Source organism: Gouania willdenowi, chromosome 8 (genome assembly GCF_900634775.1).
Source record: "Gouania willdenowi chromosome 8, fGouWil2.1, whole genome shotgun sequence".
Classification (NCBI taxonomy): Eukaryota; Metazoa; Chordata; class Actinopteri; order Blenniiformes; family Gobiesocidae; genus Gouania; species Gouania willdenowi.
The window spans coordinates 1,592,100-1,615,464 of NC_041051.1; the positions used below are offsets into that span (position 1 = coordinate 1,592,100).

General features: G+C 41.4%; 1 protein-coding gene across 2 annotated transcripts in view; it reads right to left on the reverse strand.

Annotated features, from left to right (window-relative positions):
* Positions 1-7,792: 7,792 nt before the first annotated feature.
* slc29a4a (solute carrier family 29 member 4a) overlaps positions 7,793-23,365 on the reverse strand; it is a 39,161-nt gene continuing 23,588 nt past the window's right edge. Inside the window, exons 5-12 of one of the 2 annotated variants that reach the window (XR_003674693.1) lie at positions 19,489-19,617; positions 16,639-16,713; positions 16,299-16,567; positions 11,884-12,004; positions 11,426-11,613; positions 8,771-9,011; positions 8,149-8,402; positions 8,011-8,049 (exon numbers count right to left, since the gene is read on the reverse strand). Coding sequence is in view for 1 of the 2 variants with exons in the window: in XM_028456194.1 (XP_028311995.1) it covers positions 8,260-8,402; positions 8,771-9,011; positions 11,426-11,613; positions 11,884-12,004; positions 16,299-16,567; positions 16,639-16,713; positions 19,489-19,617 (1,166 nt within the window). In the remaining variant the exon portion in view is untranslated. Of the gene's footprint in view, positions 8,403-8,770; positions 9,012-11,425; positions 11,614-11,883; positions 12,005-16,298; positions 16,568-16,638; positions 16,714-19,488; positions 19,618-23,365 lie in introns of both variants that reach the window. The other variant, XM_028456194.1, reaches the window with a different exon arrangement.

Here is a 23,365-nt window from a genome sequence, read left to right on the forward strand (position 1 = left end):
CCATAATCATAATTGAATTTAATTGAACATGGATAATTGAAAAAGTAATTGTAATTGAAAGATGTAACTGACTCCAACCCTGGTTTGCACCATCTATTTCATGTAGGGATTAATGGTTGAAGATGTTCATGTTTTTCTAGTGGAAGAATCAAAGCAGCAGGTGCTGAGTCATGTTTTCCCCTCAGGCTGTTTCAGTCTGCATACCTCAGACCCCCTCCCTCTTATAAAGAACAGGGGAACACTGAAAAACCTCATAATACAAACCTAACAACAAATCTCAACTGCTTGTTCCAAGAAAAAGAGCAACTAATATGAAACGTTGCAGTGAAATGGATATTTTATGCTATTAACGATGTAATGTCTAATATGTCCAACCTGTCATGTGGAGTAGCCCAGGGCTCTGTTCTGGGACCTGTTTTGTTTTTATTGTATCTGATGCCTTTTGGTTGTGTCGTATCATTTTTATGCTGATGATATCCAGTTGTACTGCTCCTTTAATGACTCAGCGTTTCACTTTTTATCAGAGTTCTTAGATTGTATATCCTGTATCAAAAACTGGTTGTCATCAAATGATCTCCAGATAAATTCTAATAAACCATAAACTCTGATCATCTGATTAAAAAGTCTCTTGGTGATCTGGGCTCATCTGTTAAACCTTGTGTTTGATCAGTTCATGTCTGGAGGGTCACTGTCATCTACTGACTAAAAACTGTTTTTATCACCTGAGAAATATCTCTAAAGTCAGACATTTATTATTAAAATCAGATCTGGAACTGGTCTTACACACATTTATATCATCACACATTAACTATTGTAATTTGACATGTTTTAATAAGTCGACCCTAAACAGACTCCAGATCGTACAGACGCTGCTGTCAGACTTTTAACTGGTGCTTCTAGAACATCCCACATCACCACCATTCTTTCTACTCTGCACTGGCTTCTAGTGAAGTTTAGAATAAATTATAAAATATTAGTTCTTACGTTTTGAGCATTACATGGTCAGACCCCTAAATATATCTCAGACTTGTTGTGCCCCTACTCATCAGGGCGATGCCTTCGGTCTTCAGGTCAGGGTCTCCTAAAGACCCCAAAAACTAAATTTATAACCAGAGGAGACCTGGTGTTCCAGGCTGTAGCTCCCAGACTCTGGAATAACCTGCACCAGTCTCTCAGGGAGCTCAACTGTGTGGTTACTTTTAAAAACTGTTGAAGACTACACTTTACAGTAAAGCTTTTAGTTACTGGATTTTAATTTTTATTATCCTTTAATGTTGCTGTTCTTATGATGTTTATGCACCCATGTTTTATTATTTTATTATGATGTTGCACTTGTATTTTTACCACAACGCTGTACAGCACTTTGTGATTTTATCTGCAAAAAGCATTTTATAAATAAACTACTTACTTATTTTAGTATTTGTATGACAAAACAAGTGACATTGTTAATATTAAATGTTAACAGGTCATTGAAAACTTAAACATAAGTGAGCAGTCACCTACATCAGGGTTTCTCAACTTTAGGGTCAGGACCCCATTTTGGGTTTGTGAGACACTCAGAGGGGGTCGCCAGATGCCTTCATAAAAAAATAAAATAAAAAAAATAAAATTAATTTGAGACAATTTTTGCTTATTTTTACCCTTTTATGTTTTAACCTACAGTATTTTCACCACTTTTTCTTGTCATATATTACCTCCTTTTAATGCATTTTTGCTACAATAATTTCATTGCTGCCACTTTTCCATCACATTTCAATGCCTTTTCTGCACATTTTTCCCACTTTTCAGACATGTTCAGCACTTATAAACCCTTCCCACCATATTTCCATCTAATGTCAGATATGTTGACCCATTATTGTCACTTTTAACATCTTTTCACCATATATTTTTGCCACAGTGTAGCCCCCAGAGAGCAGTAACAATCAGTTCCACTTTTAGTAGCCGTTATACAGTCTTACAGATTTATTCAGTTTCTTGATCAGTTGTATTATTATTTGATTAAATCTGTTCAAATATAGCTTTTTGCTCTTAGCTGTGGTGGTTTTGAGTTAGCGCATTAATTCCCTTTCAAAACACTTGACTAGAATTGGCCACCTTAGGTACGTGGTAGCGATAAGTGAAAGATCTGGTCTGGGTCCAGGGACTAATTGTTGTTATCATAGACAGAGGAATAAAATAAATGACCTGAAACTGATGTGAAACAACCAAAGATGTGTTGAAGGCACGTAAAGATAAATAAGTGGAAAACCAATGTTGTGTGTTTAGGAGCAATGATAACCTTTAAAGTGAAACATCCCTACTGAGACACACTCACACTTGTGCACGTACATGAACTCCTGGGTCTATTGATCCATGTAAATACAAAAGAAGAACTTTGACCTATGGAATGATGTGATTTGTCTGCACGATTCCTCCTGGACAGGCTGGAGCTCTTAAACCAAGACAGAAGGTCAACAACAGCAGCTTTGTGAGAACGTCTGAGATTCACTCTCCAGGGACCGGTGACCTTTGACCAGTCACCCCACACCACCACCAACCATGCATGGTGCTTATCTTTGAGCACCCCGACAACATTGTATTTCAGGTTTATTTTCTCAAACTTGCCTGTGTTCTGGAGTTTTAGCCTCTGAAAAGTCACTTACTGAGCAGTTCTAAAAACAGGCTGCTTTGGTGCCTTTATGCAAATTCATGAGTGGGCGTGTCTACAGACGCAGACTTCATGCCTTGCTCTTGCGAGATTAGATCAGTGATCACCAAAGCGGTTTTCTTTTGGCGGTGACTATTCGTACGGTTGCTGTATAAATATACCAACATTCTATCCGTACGCAGTGCCCCTCATGGCCAGTTTAGGTCATGTGACAAAGACTGAACCTAACCGTAAACCAAACTCTAACCCTAAGATGCTACGTACGTGTTGTAACAGCCCTTGGGTTGAAAGACCAAGATGCTGGAGTCTTGACTGATGCTTCTCAATGCCCTTTTATTCCATGATGAGAATAGCAGAGCACCGTGAAAACTACAAGACAATACACAATATAAGTTATTTAATTTTATAGTTTTGTGATTGTGAGTCCGTCCCGGCGCTTCAGGCTGTGTGTTTATTGCAGCAGCAGCAGTGGAGTAATTCAGCTTCGTTAAACACTCACTGGCTGCTAATTCACTTTCTTCTCCTCCTCAACTGTATTAACTACAGGAATAGTGCATTTAAGGTGATAATCATTTGTTTCGTCCAACCGCTGCGTCACATTGTGTCACAAACACGGTGGCTCTTACCCACACTCTCTCTCTCTCTGCTCCTTCCCTACATTCCCACCTGGAACTGTTGATGCTGAACTGTTGCCACACGTCATCTGGCTGTTGTCAGTAGCGCAGCAACGTGTCTTCAGTTCCAAAAGCCTTCATTGTCCATCTGCCCGCCCCCCCTCCCGTCCGTGCCACATGAAGGTGTGGTTGCAGTGCCCATGGGCAGCACGCCCCCCAGCCCACCTCCTACCCACATGAACGGTCTCATGTTCTTTGACTGTGTCCTGCCTAAATTTGTGTTTGCGGAGGTGTTTTTTTTCCTGGTTTTACACTGCCTTCTGTGTTTAGGGAAATCAGTCTCAAACTGGCCGTTTTCCTCTCACTTCTCCTCCTGTTTTTTATCCCTTCTTCACCTAATATGAAGGCGTCACAAATGGCTGTTCTGGTGTGTTTATGAGTGTTCTTTCGCTGCAACTACCAAGTCAGTTTCCTTGTATTGTTCTAAACTGTACCTGGTCAATAAAAATGATTCTGATTCAAAGGTGATACGAGGCGATATAACGAATACAAAAAATGGAACAGCTCAGCACATTGAAAAATTGCTTGCGTGGGTGTGGTTTGTTGGGGGCGTCGCTTGTACTGTACCCGTGGCTGCAGTTGGATATACTTGCATTTAGTGCTTACACCGACAGCAGGCACTTCCTGGAGGGGGCGGTTCAGACTTAAGTGATGTCACTAAGGTTTTTTAGCTTGTTTTTCAGAAGAGGGCAGAGCAGCAGCTCAGAGAGCAGGATTAGTGAGGATTGCTCAAAAATGCAGCAAGGAATCACAATAATACTTTGGGGGTGTTTTTAATAAGGAATTAACCTTGTAACAAGATTAAAAGCTCAAAAAATGTGATTTAGCATGATATATAACCTTTAAAAGCTGACTGTGAGTGAAAATTAGAGGAAATAATAGAAACCAGAAACATTCCTACTGCACTGCAGGATGAATCAAACATCTGTCTTCAAACTAAATGGCATCAAATACTTTTTTCTTGCAATGTAACTGTAAACACCAAACAATCCCCACCATTTTGAGTGTTTTCCTAACCTTAAAGGGGACACATCATGTTAAATCCACTTTTTTAGCCCTTAAATGCATTTTGTTGTATATTTAGAGTGTTTAGAAGTACAGAAAAGTTCTAATTAGTCTCTTCAGGTGCTCCGTAGATATCTTTATATTCTGTTTTGGTCATATTTTTCAATCTGTTTTGATTTTTCTATTCTCTATTCGGTTTTTTGAACAATAACATCACAGTATTTGCAGCAGAACTGCCAAATTAGGACATCAACTCCAGGTCCAACACTTCAAGCAATCCGCCATTTTTATTTCTGGCTTTTATTTTGTAGTCCAAGCTCCAGGATGCTGAAGTTATGAGAGGATAAGTCAAAATGTTGGGTTGTTGGATGTAGTAACACACACGCTTCATTACACCGTCTCCCAGCATCAGAACCTTTTCAAAGTGTCTGGTTGAGTTTTATTTTTTATAGAAATGTACCACATCTGTGGATAAGGTCATTTTAGTGTGTGTGAAGCACTTCAATGATGACTGCTTCATCAACCTCCACCAGTATAAAGAAGGATTTACAGAAAGACTTTGTCTGATTGAGGGTTCAATTCCTTCCATCTTTGGAGACGATGAACAGAGCACTTCGGTAAGCTGTAAATAACGCTAAAAAGTGATGATAAGACGTCCCTGTCATTGTTTTGTTAGCATTAGCAGTTGCACCGTCTTCATATGTTAGCGCTGTGTGCTCGTTTTAGATCCTTGATGATATGGCCTACGTGATTTAATTTAAGTCTAAAGTTTTCATTAGTCATTTCATTTTGACGTTTTTGTCTTTGAAAAGACTGTATTAAAATGCATTTCGTGACGTTAGCTTGGCGCTAGCGTTAGCTCGGTGCTTGTGTTAGCTCACTTGTTAGGGTTCTGCAGGTTCATCATCTTCATTTTCATCTCGCTCCACTGGGTCAGACTCTGGGTGGAACATGTAAGGCTGGATGGACAAGTCTAACGTTGTTGACATTTTGTAAATAATGTGTGAATAAAAAGTTTATGCACCGCTAAATAATCGTATCTCTTCTATCAAACTACAAAAATGGCCGAACAGGGTGGAGTTGAACCGAGTGTCACCTGGAGAGGGGGCGGGCTATGATGTGTCTCATTTGCATTTAAAGAGACAGCACCAAAACGAGTTGCTCTCAGAAGCACATCAGAAAAGGGGTAGAAAAGGGGTGGAGCTATAATAATGAGGAATTCAGACCCAAGCATTGCAGTTCTGCTTTATATAGATCATAACTGTATGATTTATATGTAAAAAGGAAGGATTTAAAACCATGATGTGTCCCCTTTAAAAACAGGAGGAGGCAAAAACTATAAAAGAACATGTAAACATTTTAATAAGAGCTGCTGATGGGGCTTAAACACTTTAATGAAAAACAACCAGGGAAAAAAAATGGAAATCATAAAAACATTCAGTTTTTGTTGTTGTCTCGTCATCATTCAGTGACGTAGGGTTAAAGTGTGGGTACAGTTAACATCCATTTTTCTATCCTGAGTGTGTGTCTCTATTTCTGACTTTAAATCCGTACAAAAGCCAAATCCAGCTGACGACACGTTACCGTTTATCAAAAAACAAACCTTTTTCAAAGCTTAATCTTTCCCTTTATTGGAACTTTTCAGATGTCCTATGATATAGTTTATACAGTTTTGAAAACATCCTTATTAGTCACAGTTTGCAGTCACATGCTCAGTAGTCAGTCACATGACATTTGAGTCAGAAAACAGACAACACAAATCAGTGAAACGCTGAAAGTCACATGACATCTGATCATATAAATAAATACAAGTGTAAAATAGTTTGGATTACTTGGAGAAAACTTTTTAAATACTCTAAAGCTTTTATTAATATGAACAAATACACTGAGACTGCTCTATTGTCCAGGTTTGAGGCTCCTAAGATCAATGTTGGAGCTTTCCTTTCTTTTTTTATCACAATCAGCTTCGACAGCTTCAGTTGTTTCAGAAGACTTCAGATCACTGCTTTGGTATGAATAGTTTAAATATGGACATCATTGATGATTTAGGAGGTTACAATCCACAGTCTGTGGCTTTTATTTGTCTCAAAAAAAATTATTCTGATTCATCAATAAACTGTGACATAACATCTGAAATGTCAAAAATAAACAATTTTAAATCACAGACTGTTAATGATAACATTTGAAATTTACAAATCGCTAAAGTCACATTTGAAGATTTTTGAGAAAGTTGTAGAATCAAACTACATTTTAAACATCTTCCACTTCCTTCCTTCTATTCTCTGTAGCATATCTGGTGGTAACTGTTAGCATTTAAACGAGATTAAAATGTATTTTACTTGCATCTATAGTTGAACTGGGTTTAACTTTGAAAACCACTTTATTTGTTTTATATCAAAGGTTGGGAATAAATCCAACCACTGCATTGTAATTGCATTAATAACATTAAAAGTCACTTCCTGTTTTCTGGGATGGCCAATCAGTCTTTAAACAACCACAGGCAATCAAAAATGTCTTGTTATAATAAATAAAGTTCTCAAAAAAAAAGGCATAAAGACAATTTTTATGTCCATTTATCTAAAAAAAACAAAACAAAAGTGTCTCCTTGAACGTCCTCTGTAGAGAGCACACAGTCATGAGGTCAGCATTAGGCTCTATTTAGCCTTCACCTACATAATGCAGTGCACTGTGCATTATTTCTATTTTTTCCCTGTTCATAATGTATAAACTGAACTCTGCTGATTCTTTTATCTGTGAAAAATTCATTGTTTTCTGCAGAACATGTAAAAGCAAGGTAAAGCTCGATTCATCTATAGAAGCTTTGCATGAGTGAATATTAAATTGTATTTACAGTTTTACATTCAGTCTTCTTTCATCACACTGGTCAGTAACAGGCAGGATTTGTTTTTGGCACAAACAGTTTTTTCCCTTTAAACATCCCACATTAGCACAAAGAGTTAAACACAGACACATAAAGGAAACACAAAAGGCTACACATCTGTTGTTAACATGCGTTATTCCTCTTTTGACCAGCAGAAGGCGCACAAAGCAACACTAGAATTACACAAAAAATCTTTTTTTGTCCTTCTTTATGTACGACTTACAGAGCCCCAGACATGACATGGGAAAAAATAATAATTAGTGGCCACAAAATAATACTGCGGTTGTTGTAAACAGGAAGTTAAGTGTTTCGCCCGTTGTCAACCCTGTTTTTATTGTATCTTACACATTTCTACAACCGCTCATTGTAGAAATTGCCTGTTGTGGCCACAAATCACTAGTTTTGTGACCATAAATTACATTTTTTTGCTACCAATTTATAATTCATGGCCACAAATTAGTCATTCATGGCCGCAAAAAGGTATTTTGCACAGGGACAATTTACTGCTGAAGATTGGATGGTACTTAACTGAAATCCAAATCTGCTAAGTTTAAATCTCTGTGGAGCAAAAAAAACTAAATGAGACCTGTTATGTGTCTCCTTTAACTCCTGCAGCTCAGAATCATTACAGGCAAATGTCACACAGTACACACACACACGCACGCACACACACACACACACACACACACACACACACACACACACACACACACACACACACACACACACACACACACACACACACACACACACACACACACACACACACACACACACACACACACACACACACACACACACACACACACACACACACACACACACACACACACACACACACAGTCTGTAACTTCATGGAGCAGGTGTACGTGTCCCATTCTGCTTTACAAGGAAGTTCATCACAACAGATGCTTGAAGGTCATTAAATGGCTGGAGACAGACACACACACACACACACACACACACACACACACTTGTATTTTCCTGCAGTTGGAGCTCATCAGTCTTGGTGGCTGCAGGTGGAAACTGCTGAGTGTGCATGACTGTGTGTTCTACCCTGTAGCGTTGGCAGGTGTTCGCATGTTGAAGGTGGACAGATGCATGGTGGCTGTGGGGGCCGTGAAGCTGTACGCTGCGTACGCCACAGCAGAGCCCACCATCAGACCTGTCATATAGGAGACTGTCATTGTGTTCCCTGCAGAGGTGGGGGTGAGAGAGAGATTTACATCTTTGTTACAGATTGTTTAAACATTCAAAATGACAATTAGAAAAACAAAGCAAAAACCTTGTCACATCCACGTTCACAGTGTGGCACAAGATCTCGTTACACCCCTAATATGTATGTATATATGTATGCATTTCTTTTATTCTTTGTGAAATAGCTTGGACGTTAAGCTTCCTTCTCAAACATCGCTGGGGCTCTTTTTAAGCAAGCAGTGATTCCTTTATATTGTTTAGTTATATTTGAGATAAATAAAGAAATCTAATCAAAATCAAATCAATTGTCGAGATCCTAAATTGAACAGATATTGATACGATCAGGATATTGTGACTACCTCTCACCTGCTAACTCCCTCTGCTCAGGTGGAACTTTTCCAGCCGCCTGAATCATCGGCACGGAGCCGAAGTATCCGTTGGTGACTCCCATGAGCAGAGAGAAGAGACAAGGCCAGGCGGGGTGGGACAGCGTGGGTGAGTTGGACGGATAGACACACATGACGAACAGAGGGATGAAGACCACACGGAGGCAAGAGAAGAAGAGCAGGCGACCTCCCGACCAATCATAAGGCAGAGCTGCCAAGATCTGAGGAGACAACATTATTTATTACACAGTAACATCAATCAGTCAGATAATCTTTGCATTCACACACTTACTGCATTATTGGACCAGCTAACGTATAGGGAGCTGCTACTGCATTTACCAGTGCATAATACTACAACATTTATAAACATCAGACGTATACCTGTAAAGTATCTCGTTTTGGCCGAGAAACTCCCATATTCTACCCCTCTTTCTTGCCATCCTCCCGTAATAGTATGTTTCCGTAAATATCCTGTATTATAATGTAATAATAATTAAAAGATAAATGAATAAAAACATTGCCTCTCCAAACCGAACGCTGTCACCAGCCTCACGAGAACTGTCACCTGAAGTGGCCTGGGTGGTAGTTCTCACAAGATTAGATTAGATTAGTGCTGACATCAGCAACAAACCCAGAAACAACTCAGAACAGAGTTTTTAAAAAAAAATATATATTATATATTATAGCTGATTTTGTACAATAATACTAGTTTTAGGAGTTTTAGGAGTTTCTGCTTTTACTTCTCTGAACATGTAAAGCTCAGTTAGATGGATTACTGAGTGCGTTCTCACCCAGACCTTCCCAATAACTAGCCACACTACAGAACTCACTCACACATGCTGTCTGTGAAAAAGCCAAAAGTAGCACATATTGATCAGCTGTTTGTTAATAAATGTCCATGTGTAGCATTTTGCATCAGCAAATTGAACCCAGAATTGTTTTTCTGGTCAGACTTTATTTAATAAAATTATATAGATTTATATCATAAATCACCATTTTGATAAAATATATTGAGATTTGAGTTTTGGTTCATATCACCAGCCCTAGTAGGAATGTTCACAGTATTTTAATGTTAATAAAGGTCGACCTACCAGATTATAATCACATCATTGTATTTAATAAGTGGTTGATAAGTAGGTATTTTAGATTTATTGTACATCTATATTAAAACATAAGGGATACTGGAGCTTGGTTGAGGGGTGGGACGACTTGTAGCGGACACCAGAAAATTTCCCATATTTTCAAATCCAAAACTTATCAGGTATGATCAGACGTGTGCATTCACCAAGAGGTGGTTTAGTATTGTTTCCCCTCAGCAGGGGGCAGTAAGGTTGCACTGTGGACGTTTATTAACGTTTAGCTTCACTTAGTGTGTGTAACAGAAATCTAAAGGTAAACAGGTGAAAGCAGCTCCTCTGTGAATATATAACAAATTCATTTTAAAACTTTATTTTTATTTATTCCAAATGTTCCAAATGTGTACCTTATATTGGTTTTTGTTGCTCATTAAAAGATTTGATTGTTTTCTGAGCAGCAAAAACCCTAAAAACTCTTCTTTTAGACTTCCACACTCCTTATTTTACATTTTAATGAAAAATTAGATAAGATTATACTTTATTAAGTGATAAAACAAATATGGAAATACACAGTTTACCCTATGGAGAAAATAATACACAAAAGCAATTTAACAATATATAAAATGTATCAAAAATATATTTTACATCAGCAGGTATGGACACAAAAAAAGAAAAATGAATAAATAAAAATGCACATAAAAACAATAGGGTGTGAAGAGCAGCAGTAAATATTAGTGTGTATTGCCTGGTATCTGGCGATATGATTTGTATCCCGATACATAGGTCACGATACGATACAATACGATATATTCCAATTTTAAAGTATAAGATGATTATTGCAATTTTTTAATATATATATATGACTTAAGAAAGAACTAATCTGTAAATGTGTTCACCTTCATGAAAACATTATGTATGAAATATATTTATTGGCATATTTTACACTCAAACATTGGCTTTAACATGCCATGTGTCAACAAGTTAAAATAACACAATCTGCCTGTGGCTTTTAAACCAACTTTGACTTTAGTGCAACTTAACTGAGGTTTATGTCTATGACAACAAATAAATGCAGAAAGTTAGTATTTTATTTTTAGATGTTATTGAAAAAACACAAGCTGTCAACGTGCCCAGGTTTCAGCACTTCTTTGTTCAGTTACAACGTCTCCTGTAGTGGAAAAGACTTTCCTCGTTAAATAAAGGTTCAAAATAAATAAATAAAATAAAATTTTAAAAATCAATACGAATGCAATTTGAATCGATCCAAGAATCGCGCAACGTAATATCGCGATATATCGCTGAATCGATGTTTTTCAACAGCTCTAGTAAATATACATAAAAAACATAGGTGGTAAAAGGAGGTTTTGCATGAAATGGTGGTGGCTACTTATATTTCCTATTTTACATATTAATCTTTCCTTCACTTCTTTATCTCATTTCCCTATTTCAATAGTTTCATTTAACACAAAGCACTGTTTATTATTATGACCCCAGGATGTCAGTTTTTATTCCTTAGTTTGCAGCAAAGTGCAATTACATGAAAAACACACGAGGCTCACCTTGCCGACAAAGTCCGACATGTTGAAAGTGGCCATGATGAGGATGGGGAGCCACTCCCCTAAGGTGGGGTTACTGATCTCTGACTCCAGCCCAGGGAACAGACACAGAGTGATGCTGTAGGTCACTGCTATCGACAGCATGTAGGCCCAGATCACACGGGACACCACGTAACGATGCAGGATCATGTCTACAGAGAGGGAACACACACACACACACACACACACACACACACACACACACACACACACACACACACACACACACACACACACACACACACACACACACACACACACACACACACACACACACACACACACACACACACACACACACACACACACACACACACACACACACACACACACACACACACACACACACACACAGCTTTAGGAAGCAGGTCAATACTAATCAAATCTGTTTCCTGGAAGTTCTGAAGTTAAAAAGCACGTACCACGAACTCCAGGCCAGCTCCTTCTCAGTTTCACTTTAGGGGCATCAAAGCGCACATAAGTCCCGCCCACAAAGTCCTCAACGCCTTCTTCTGTTGCAGTCGGGGCTGTTGCACCATTTCCCTGAAAACCAACAACAAAGTGGCTCATTTAGTCGTTTATGTTGTCACTTTACAACAACGGAGAGAGATTTATACTAAGTGGTTTATTCACATGTTTGATGCACACAGGGCTTCCTCACCTGCTCGTCCAATCACAGGCTGAACAGTGAACATAAAGTTGTCATGTGGCAAAAAGACTAACTAGCAGTTTAAAGTTGCAGTATGTAGAATCGAGAAACTTGTATAGAAACAACCAGTCCCCCTCCCTGTTTCTAAACCTATGGTCCTTTACCAGTATCCCTACGTCTGGACTTAAGCTTTTTTTTACATGCCTGCAGTTACGCGTATTCTCCGGTCCAGGCTGCTGACACGCCCACCGCGCATAAGGAGCCAAAAAGCGCGTATGTGTGAATGAATGCGGGCTGAAGGAAAGGAGGTGATGATTTTTTTGGGCTGGTTAGAAATCACGGAACATGGAGTTTTCCCAACGCTTGTAAAAAATCCGTGAAAATGATAAAGTTCATTTTTAATTTAAAACGCCTTCATTGATAAACAATGTAACAGGTTGATTTGATCAGATCATTGATCAGATTATTGCAGTGTGACTGAGTCACAGTTAAAATCTCTCTCCTTGATCACCTTCATCATCATCACTGTAAAGCGTGACAGAGTTAGATGATGAAGATATGATGTAATAACGCGTCCACAGAGCGTCCTGCTTTAATACAGAGGGATGTTTACAGTGAAACAGAACTATTAACTTCATAATACAAATAAAAATGTAACAGTCCATATCTCTAGTGCAATATAATGTTTCACCTTATGGGGGGTTAGAAACGCGTAAGAGGAAAAGGACTTACTCACACCGGAGAATGCGTGTAAAGCCAGATTTGAATGGGAACGCCCACATTTCAGGTACGCTCAGCTCACAGTGCGTAACTGGCAACAACTGACTTAAATACGCACATGGGAGAATAGAGCCCTAAGTGAATTGTGTCTGTTCTCTGATGCTAAATCTTCTCCCGTTGGATGGCGCGGTTTGATCCGTGCAACAAGAGCGTTGGCTTCGGCATGGACGCTCCTGATTTTCCGTGGCATTTGTCATTTGTCATAACACTCTGCATAACGGGATAATCTAAAATAGTGTTTCCTCCTGAATCACTGCGCTATGCTCCTTTGAGAAAAAATGTATGAAGTTGCTGATAAAGCAAACATTTTAAGGAAGCGTTGCCTTTCAGAATAAATGAGTAGCTAAAATGCGCAAAATCTAAATACAGCAATAAAAACTGGAAACACCTGAATTTCGAAAAAACACTCAAATATCACTAAAATGTTTTGACGTTCATGAGGAGGATTTTGCAGATGTTTTCGATATTTAAATGTGTCGCAAAAGTGCTATGGAAACACTTTTTCTGCAAATACACATCAGAACATGATGTACCTGGTCACATGACCACTTCACTCTGAGAAAACATGGCGCGGTACGTGTAAACAGAGGAGGAGACAGGGACATTTCTCAGCATTATACTTTAAAATGATTAGTAACACATTAAACGTGAAACAACAAAGGATTACAGAGCATTATAAGGAGGTTCTGAGTGTCCGTCTTTCTGCAGCAAAGTCTCACGGGACAAGATTTCATGGGATTTCTTTGTCTATATTTAGAAATATCGCTTTTGTTTTGCAAAAATCTATAATGGAAATACAGCTTGTGATTGCAAGAAAGGCCATTAACTCCCAATCAGACAACAGGAGCACAAAACACATGATTTAAGGATAAAAACAGACAGACAGTCTGAGAGGAAAAGGAAAAACACATTTGTGTGAAAAATCCTATTTGTAATCGATTTCCTTCCTTCAGGACATTTGTGTGAGATTTGTAAAACATTGGTTGTTGATGTTGGCAGAGAAAACCTGCAAATCATCCCTGGCAAATGCTAAATGTGTTCAATTACCGCCATAAACGGCGGAAGTGGCCATCATACTGTTCATGAGCAGGATTCGACCTTCATCTTCTTTGGTGTTTTCATTAGAAATGGCTTCCTGGAAGGATGACATCAGCTTTTTATAGCAGCTCAGAGGATGACGAGGCATCTGCAGTCTGATGTAACTGTGAGAGAGGCTGTAAATTATTGGAAAAGGAATGCAAATACATGCACGACACACACACGCACACACACGCACACACACGCTAACATGCACCCATTAGTTGATTGAGAGTACGAGCAATTCAGGAGGAAACACTATTTTAGATTATCCCGTTATGCAGAGTGCTACTGCTTTTTGCTTTAGCAACAAAAACATGCTACACACACACACGCACACTTTTCCATGCGTTCTGGTTGCAAAGTGTTGCTTAAAGCTGCGTTACAAAGTTGATTCCTCTCATCTTCTGTCAGTTTCTCATTATCTCTCACTCTCTGTCTCTCAATTCAATTCAATTCAATTCAGTTCAATTCAGTTCAATTCAAACAGCTTTATTGGCATGAGAAAACAGGTTTACATGAGAACCATCTATACACAAAAAGATTAAATGTAATAAAATAGCAACATTTGTGCAAAACAATAAGATTAAAATAAAATAATAAAATAAGCTTTCACTATATATGTAGAACAAAATCTACAATTATGTTATAAATGTTATAAAAGGGGTGGTTATGTACAGAATTTTACATATATTAATATACACACACATGTGCATCCGGTTGTACAAGTACATACTGTATATATATATAGTACATGTACACAAACACCTACTGTACATATGTATATATACATGCATGTATGGGCAGACTATCTATATACAGTATACATAAATGTAATAGGACTGTAGGGTCTATGGGGGCTGGAGGTCATTAGAGTTCCTTTTCCTGTCACAGCAGTCAATGAATCTAGCTGCTGTGTTCACACATTGATGGATTCTCTGAGCAGGTAGGAGAGTTTGTGGACATCAGACAGGTTCTGAAAGCCTTTGTGGGTGTGTGTGATCAGGTGGAAGTAAGTGTCTCTGAGGTCCTGGAAGCTGGAGCAGGAGGTGAGGAAGTGCCGCTGGGTCTCCACCTGGCCCTGGGTGCAGTGGGTGCAGTGGGTGCAGTGGGTGCACAGTCTGTCCTCTCGGGGGAGACAGGTCCGTCTGTGTCGGTCTGTCTCTGTGGCCAGGGGCTGTGTTTAGGTATTCTGCCATTGTGTACTTCCTGTTTAGGGCCAAGTAGACTTCCTGTTTGCTCTGGGTTCGTGTTGATTCGTTCCAGTGGTTCAGGTAGTTTTCTTATGATGTGGTTCAGTCTGGTTGGGGTTCTGGATGGAGGTTCTGCTTGTGTTTGAGTCCTAGAACCTGCTGTCTGAGAGGACATCTGTGTAGGTGAGGGCTTTGTGGTGGAGGGTGCTGGAGTTTCTCTCTCTGTCTCACTCTTCTAATCCTTCTTATCACTCTTTCCTCAGCTTTTCTCTGTAAACTGCTGTATTGGCCGTATTTCAATATTTTAGCAATTTTCCAAAAAAAAAAAACACACAAAGGCCACTCCGTCACATAGGCTGCACCCTATTCGCTGATGAGGCAGGTAGGAGGGATGCTAGACTCCCGTTAGGTTTTATTTCTGTCTATTCTGGTCAGTTTCAACTGATGAGTTTTTATCTCCACATGAAATCTCCTCCTCATTGCTCAACGTCTACATATCTGTCAATTTACAGCTTTTTATGATAATTTTTTCCTGGATCCAGACTGATACAGCGTTCCGTCAGTTCTTCTTACAGTGAACTATCAACCTCGGGAGTGATCACGTCCAGACTTCAAGCCTGATTTAAGGTTCTGAGTAAAATCCCCCGCCGTAGACGCACGTGTTTGCAGTGGCTTAAATACAGTGCTGTGACTAAACTCTAACCAACGGGAAGCACAGACATTATCAGCTGGATGATTAACTGATTATGGAGTGGCTTCTGTCAGCTGGTGAGGCTAGCTAGCTTGACTTCTGTGCCAGCCTGGACTAACGCAATGCTCAATATTCAACTTGTTTCCATGTACCAGTTTTCTACAAGTTCTTGAAAAAAAAAAATAATTGTCGCTTTAAAGGCCCTGTCAAAGGGACATTTGTTTTACTTTTTTACATGCGTACATTTAGTAGCATGTACTTTTTTACTTCTACTCAAGTAAGGGACCAACTTCGATACTTTTACTTTTACCAGGGTAATTTTTTCTTCAAGTATCTATACTTTTACTTGAGAACTGAAGACTTTTGCCACCTCTGCCTGCAGGAAAGTACAGTATATGTGGTTGGCAGCACTGATGCCTTCTGGTGGCTGTGTGTCCCCATACTTACAAATCTCACTTCCTCCGCAGTGACGTCGTGGTGAACTCTGTAACCCGTGCCATCATCCCGAGGGTCGTGACACTTCCCCGGCACTTTGCCCTGAGTGTGGCTCGTGTAGTAGCGAACGAAGCGGGAGCGACGCACCAGCAGGTGGAGCAGGAAGCACAGCATCTCCATGCTGATGGAGACCAGGAAGAAGATGAGCGTGTTCTTCTTGTCGTCAGGGATCAGCAGCTTGGTGAAGATACGAGACAGTGAGATGATGACGCCAGCTGTACCTGAGAGTTAGGACAGGTGTGGATTAGAGCAGAGGAGTGGTGTGTAGCTCTGAGTGTGTGTTTGTACTTACTCTCTCCAGTCATCACTCCCTGTGTGTACCTCTTGGGCAGCATCCCCATGTAACCATAGAAACTAGACTGCTGCACTGAGGAGGGAGGAGGAATTCATCACACGGAGAGCAAACACGTTAACACTAACACCAGCAGCTGACACTTCCTGTGCCTTCACACGCCACATGAGGCTGCTTCGACCTTCAGACCTTCACTAATTAAACTGTTACTACAGCGAGCAGCAGCTACGTTTACACACGGACAGCGAGGTACAAGTCATCAGCAGCTGTTACGACCTTTACCCTCTGCTAGGTCTGTGTTTGTCTGCTGCTCTGACAACTTATTCTGCTTCCTTGGTATCAGTCTGCACTACTAACAGACTCAGATTTAGGAACAGAAGAGGACTGATAAAAAAAACTGTTCAATAGTTAAATACAACTGTATGTGCATTGCTTGTGACAAACACTTTTTTTAAAGGGGCAGTATTAAGAAAACGTCACTTTATAATGGTTTTGCTACAGTGATAAACATCCTTTAGCCTCATTCAGAGGGACAAAGTGTAGAAAGTTCTGTTTCCTCCCTCCCTTATTATTCCACATTTTGTAAAAAGTCAGCTCCAAACGGACCAGTTAAACATTTCTCGAGTTGTGACATCACAACCATGGAAACTCCTCCCCCTATAAGAATTTACCTCACAGGTAAAACAAATATAAAGACGGCAGGTTGATATCACAGTTAATACAGTTAATATTTTTACGTTCAGTATATATACGTATAAACAATCCTGTATATAGATAAACCAAAGAGCACTCACAATCAGTTTCACTTTTGGTAGCCGTTATACCGCCTCGTATCGCCTTTATAGGATGATCTGACGTGTTTGTGACCTAATGCGATGCAGCGGTCAGACAAAACAATGGACTATCGTCTTAAATGGACTATTTCTGTGGTCAGAGGAGAAAGAAGACTGTTAATGATTTACTGCTGCTGTTGCGATAAGCATCGTGTGTATTTACACCCACTTACGCATATGCATGAAGGCCCAAATAACGGCCCATTTTTGGCAAGTGAATTTTCATAGGCTAAAACTCCAGAAAACAGGCGAGTTTGGGCAAATAAACCTCAAATACTATGTTGGGGTTCTCAGAACAAATGGAGATGGGTGAAAAATAGAAGAATACTAGACCTTTAACTCATTGACTGCCACTGACATATACAGACGTCATTTGGTTTAGTAACATTGACTGCCAATGACGTTTTTGATGAAACCAGCCTATGTTATACTGCTGATAACTAAAGAATGGAACAAGGTGGAAATAAAAAAATAAAAAAAACGTATTCCTGATGAAAGAAGAGAGTCTAATCTTTCTTTTGGTGGTTTCTATGTTTTCATAACACACAATATTCTGTGGGTCTTGAAAGATCAGTGAAAATCATCTAAAACGCCTGGCATTATGGGGTTGGCCGTTCTGAAAATGGCTGGCAGCCAATGAGTTAAAGGGATCCTCCACTGTTTTTACAAATGTGACCAAAAATCTATGAAATATACTTATTAGAAGATCTATGCCTGATAAAACATATTATTATGCATCAAACTCATTTAATTGTCTTTTAAAAATGGGACTACTTTGTTCCTACATCTTTAAATCATGTGATTGATTGATTTATTTCATGTGAACAATCAACATGTACCACACTACAACATTTATAGCCAAGGCTAATTTGCAATGTCCGTCCCTAGACAGGCTTTTCAAATGCACATAAAAAATACAGAATACAGAAAATAAATTTACAGTGACATTAATCATTTAATTCTGACTTTATACAAAGGAAGTACATTACACAAAAGAAGTGCATTTGAGTGCAATCTAAAAATGATTACGCACTTGGTCTCTTTTTAAAACACGCTTTCGTTCATTTTTAAAAGCCCCCAGATGTAAGTCCTGTTTCAGCTCAGGAGACAAGGAGTTGTAGAGTTTAGCGCCGTGGACAGTAAAGGTTGACTGTCCAAAAATGTTTTTTCTAAGGGGCACTTTCACATTTCCATTAGCAGCTTATCATGTGATGTCACACGGCCCCACTGCCTGTAAACATCCCATTATTTTCTACTGCAGTGAAGCATTCAGCCAGATTTAGATCATTTAGCAGCTTTTTAGATCATTGAGCATTGGTCTCTTTACCAGATAAAAACGTAGTGTAGGCCTCATTGATCAATAAATCAAACATAATTTGGTTGAAAAGCACTAAAGACTCGGTTTGTTGTGGAGTTCCATAAATAGATGCATAGAACTGTTTTTACTTTATTTGTATACCGTGATCTCTTGTTTTCCTTTGCCAGTCAAGGAGGACAGTGATTCGTTCAATTTTTGTTCTATTTTGTTACCGGTATTCCTCATGAAATTATCTCACTCTGCGAGATATTCAATTTCAGCTGGATTCGGATCTTTTTGTGTAAGCCCCATATATAACAACCGCCATTGTTTTTCACCAAATTTCAGTTGGTGCAAAACACCAGAAATGTGTTGGGAAGTCACTTTGGCAGAGTTTAAACCACAATAAGAATAACGTAAAAACACTTCTATGCATCTGTCTATGGGACTCCATATTGCACAAGTGTTTATAGTAAAGATCAAAACTAACTTGTAATTTCAACCTTTTACATCTTTTTTCTAACCAAATAATTTTTTTATTGACCTATGAGTATTGTCTTATTCTGATAATAAGATTATCGTTTCCGACAGCATTAACAATCAATTGTATCATCTTCATCTTAAAAAAATGCTTTGATTGATGTTTGCAAGTCTTTACCTACGCTAACCCTTTTTACACCATCACACTCACAAACAAGGCAATATATACATTAGCAGTACCTGTACATCCAAAGGCCACCACTCCGACAGAGACGAGATTGATGACGTAAGCCTGCCGGGTGGTAAACTTCTCCAGCCAGACGTCAAAAACGCTGACAAAGATCAGTGGCCCCAGAGCAAAGATGTAACCTTCAGATTGAAACACAGACGGGGACGAGGAGTTAGAACAGAGCTGAGTTTTAGAATTTTAATTTCTCACTGAAGGTTTTTATATGATTTATAATCCCAAACTGGAATTAAAAGTATGCAGTGGGAGCTTTACAAACTTTAATAACAAACCTTGGACTTTTACCAGGACTGATTTGAAACCAGCTCTCGTGAGGACACACAGGCCAAAACAAATAGACCCTACCAAAGGCCACATTTACACGTTTAATTCCTCTTTAATTCAGAATAAAAGTAATATCCTCTTTAAACTCATCTTGTAAACACCTAATTCCTAATGAAAATTTAATTATGATTTAAACATGAATCCGAAGTTTGTTAAATATTTTAATAGTACGCATGTAAATATGTAGTGTTTGTCAATTAAAAAAAAAGACAAAAAGGAAAAACCACCACAAGACGATATATACAAAAACTAAACACAAAATAAAATAAAAAGCAAAATAAATCGGAATTCACTCAAAACATACATTTCTAATACATGAGATGTTTACTGTATGCAAGGGAACCGTGGCAACGATTTATTACCAACAATAAACTTGGGGGTGAAAGTAACTAGTAACTTTTACATTGAGTACTATTTAATTGAGTGACTTTTTACTTGTACTTTGTAAGTAATAGTACTTCTACTTGAATAGGATATATCAGTACTGTACTGTGTATCCATCCATCCATCCATCTTCTTCCGCTTAACCGTTTCCGGGTTGCGGGGGCAGCATCCTCAGTAGGGAGGCCCAGACTTCCCTCTCCCCGGCCACTTCCTCCAGCTCTTCCGGGGGGACCCCGAGACGTTCCCAGGCCAGCCGAGAGACATAGTCTCTCCAGCGTGTCCTGGGTCTTCCCCGGGGCCTCCTTCCGGAGGGACGTGCCCTGAACGCCTCACTAGGGAGGCGTCCAGGCTGCATCCTAATTAGGTGCCCGAGCCACCTCATCTGGCTCTTCTCGATGCGGAGGAGCAGCGACTCTACTTTGAGCCCCTCCCGAATGACTGAGCTTCTCACCCTATCTCTAAGGGAGAGCCCAGCCACCCTACGGAGGAAACTCATTTCGGCTGCTTGTACCCGCGATCTTGTTCTTTCGGTCATGACCCAAAGCTCATGACCATAGGTGAGGGTTGGAACGTAGACCGACCTGTAAATCAAGAGCTTTGCTTTTTGGCTCAGCTCCCTTTTTACAATGACGGACCGGTGCAGACTCCGCATCACTGCAGACGCCGCACCAATCCGCCTGTCGATCTCTCGCTCCATCCTTCCCTCACTCGTGAACAAGACCCCGAGGTACTTGAACTCCTCCACCTGGGGCAGAACCTCATCTCCAACCCGGAGAAGGCACTCCACCTTTTTCCGAATTTGGAGGTGCTGATTCTCATTCCGGCCGCTTCACACTCGGCTGCGAACCGATCCAGTGAGAGTTGAAGGTCACGGTATGTTGGAGCCAACAGGACCATATCATCTGCAAAAAGCAGTGATGCAATACTGAGGCCCCCAAACCGGACCCCCTCAACGCCCTGACTGCGCCTAGAAATTCTGACCATAAAAGTTATGAACAGAATCGGTGACAAAGGGCAGCCCTGGCGGAGTCCAACCCTCACCGGAAACGATTTCGACTTACTGCAGGCAATGCGGACCAGACTCTGACTCCGGTCATACAGGGAACAAACAGCTCCTATCAGGAGGTTCGATACCCCATACTCCCGGAGGACCCCCCCACAGGAATCCCCGAGGGACACGGTCAAATGCCTTTTCCAGGTCCACAAAACACATATGGACTGGTTGGGCAAATTCCCATGATCCCTCAAGGACCCTGCTGAGGGTGTAGAGCTGGTCCACAGTTCCACGGCCAGGACGAAAACCACATTGCTCCTGCTGAATCCGAGGTTCAACTATCCGGCGGACCCTCCTCTCCAGTACCCCTGAATAGACCTTACCGGGGAGGCTGAGGAGTGTGATCTTTCTATAATTGGAACACACCCTCCGGTCCCCCTTCTTAAAAAGGGGGACCACTACCCCGGTCTGCCAATCCAGAGGCACTGCCCCCGATGTCCACGCGATGTTGCAGAGTCGTGTCAGCCATGACAGCCCCACAACATCCAGGGCCTTGAGGTACTCCGGGCGGATCTCATCCACCCCCGGGGCCTTGCCACCGAGGAGCTTTTTAACCACCTCGGCAACCTCAGCCCCAGAGACAGGAGAGCCCACTCTTGGGTCCCCGGGCCCTGCTTCCTGATTGGAAGGCATGTCAGTGGGATTGAGGAGGTCTTCGAAGTATTCCCCCCACCGATCCACAACGTCTTGAGTCGTGGTCAGCAGCGCACTATCCGCACCATACATAGTGTTGACGGTGCACTGCTTCCCCCTCCTGAGACGCCGGATGGTGGTCCAGAATCTCTTCGAAGCCGTCCGGAAGTCGTTCTCCATGGCCTCACCAAACTCCTCCCATGTCCGGGCTTTTGCCTCGGCGACCGCCGTGGCTGCACTCCGCTTGGTCTGTCCTTACCTGTCTGCTGCCTCCGGGGTCCCACAGCCCAAAAAGGCCCGGTAGGACTGCTTCTTCAGCTTGACGGCATCCCTCACCCCCGGTGTCCACCAACAGGTTCGGGTATTGCAGCCACGACAGGCACCGACTACCTTGTGGCCAGAGCACCGATCAGCCGCCTCAGCAACAGAGGCACGGAACATGGCCCACTCGGACTCAATGTCCCCCGCCTCCTCCGAGACATGGTTGAAGTTTTCCCGGAGGTGGGAGTTGAAGCTCTTTCTGACGGGAGACTCTGCCATTCGTTCCCAGCAGACCCTCACTATACGTTTGGGTCTGCCAGTTGACAGCTCCGCTCCTCTCTTCACCCGAGTGTCCAAGACATGCGGCCGCAAGTCCGATGACACGACTACGAAGTCGATCATCGAACTGCGGCCTAGGGTGTCCTGGTGCCAAGAGCACATATGGACACCCTTATGCTTGAACATGGTGTTTGTTATGGACAATCTGTGACGAGCACAGAAGTCCAACAACAAAACACCGCTCGGGTTCTGATCAGGGAGGCCGTTCCTCCCAATCACGCCCCTCCAGGTCTCACTGTCGCTGCCAACGTGAGCAGAATGAGGGAATCCCCAGAAGGAGCACTCTCCAGTACTCCCTCTGAGGAATCCAAGAAGGGTGGATACTCCGAGCTGCTGTTTGGCCCATAGGCACAAACAACAGTCAGGATCCGTCCCCCCACCCGAAGGCGGAGGGAGGCTACCCTCTCGTCTACCGGGGTAAACTCCAACGTACAGGCACTAAGTCGGGGGGCAAGAAGTATAGCCACTCACCGGTGCCTCTCACCATTGGCGACTCCAGAGTAGAAGAGAGTCCAACCCCTGTCGAGAAGGCTGGTTCCAGAGCCCTTGTTATGTGTCGAGGTGAGACCGACTATATCTAGTCCGAACTTCTCCACCTCGCACACAAGCTCAGGCTCCTTCCCCGCCAGAGAGGTGACATTCCACGTCCCTAACGCTAGCTTCTGTAGCCGGGGATCAGATCGCCAAGGCCCCCGCCCTGGACGACTGCCCGATCCACACTGCACCGGCCTCATATGATCCCTCCTGCGGGTGGTGGGCCTACGGGAGAGCCGGCCCACATCATCCTTTCGGGCTCTGCCCGGCCGGGGCCCATGGGCAAAGCCCCGGCCACCAGGTGCTCGCACTCGAGCCCCAACCCCGGGCTTGGCTCCATG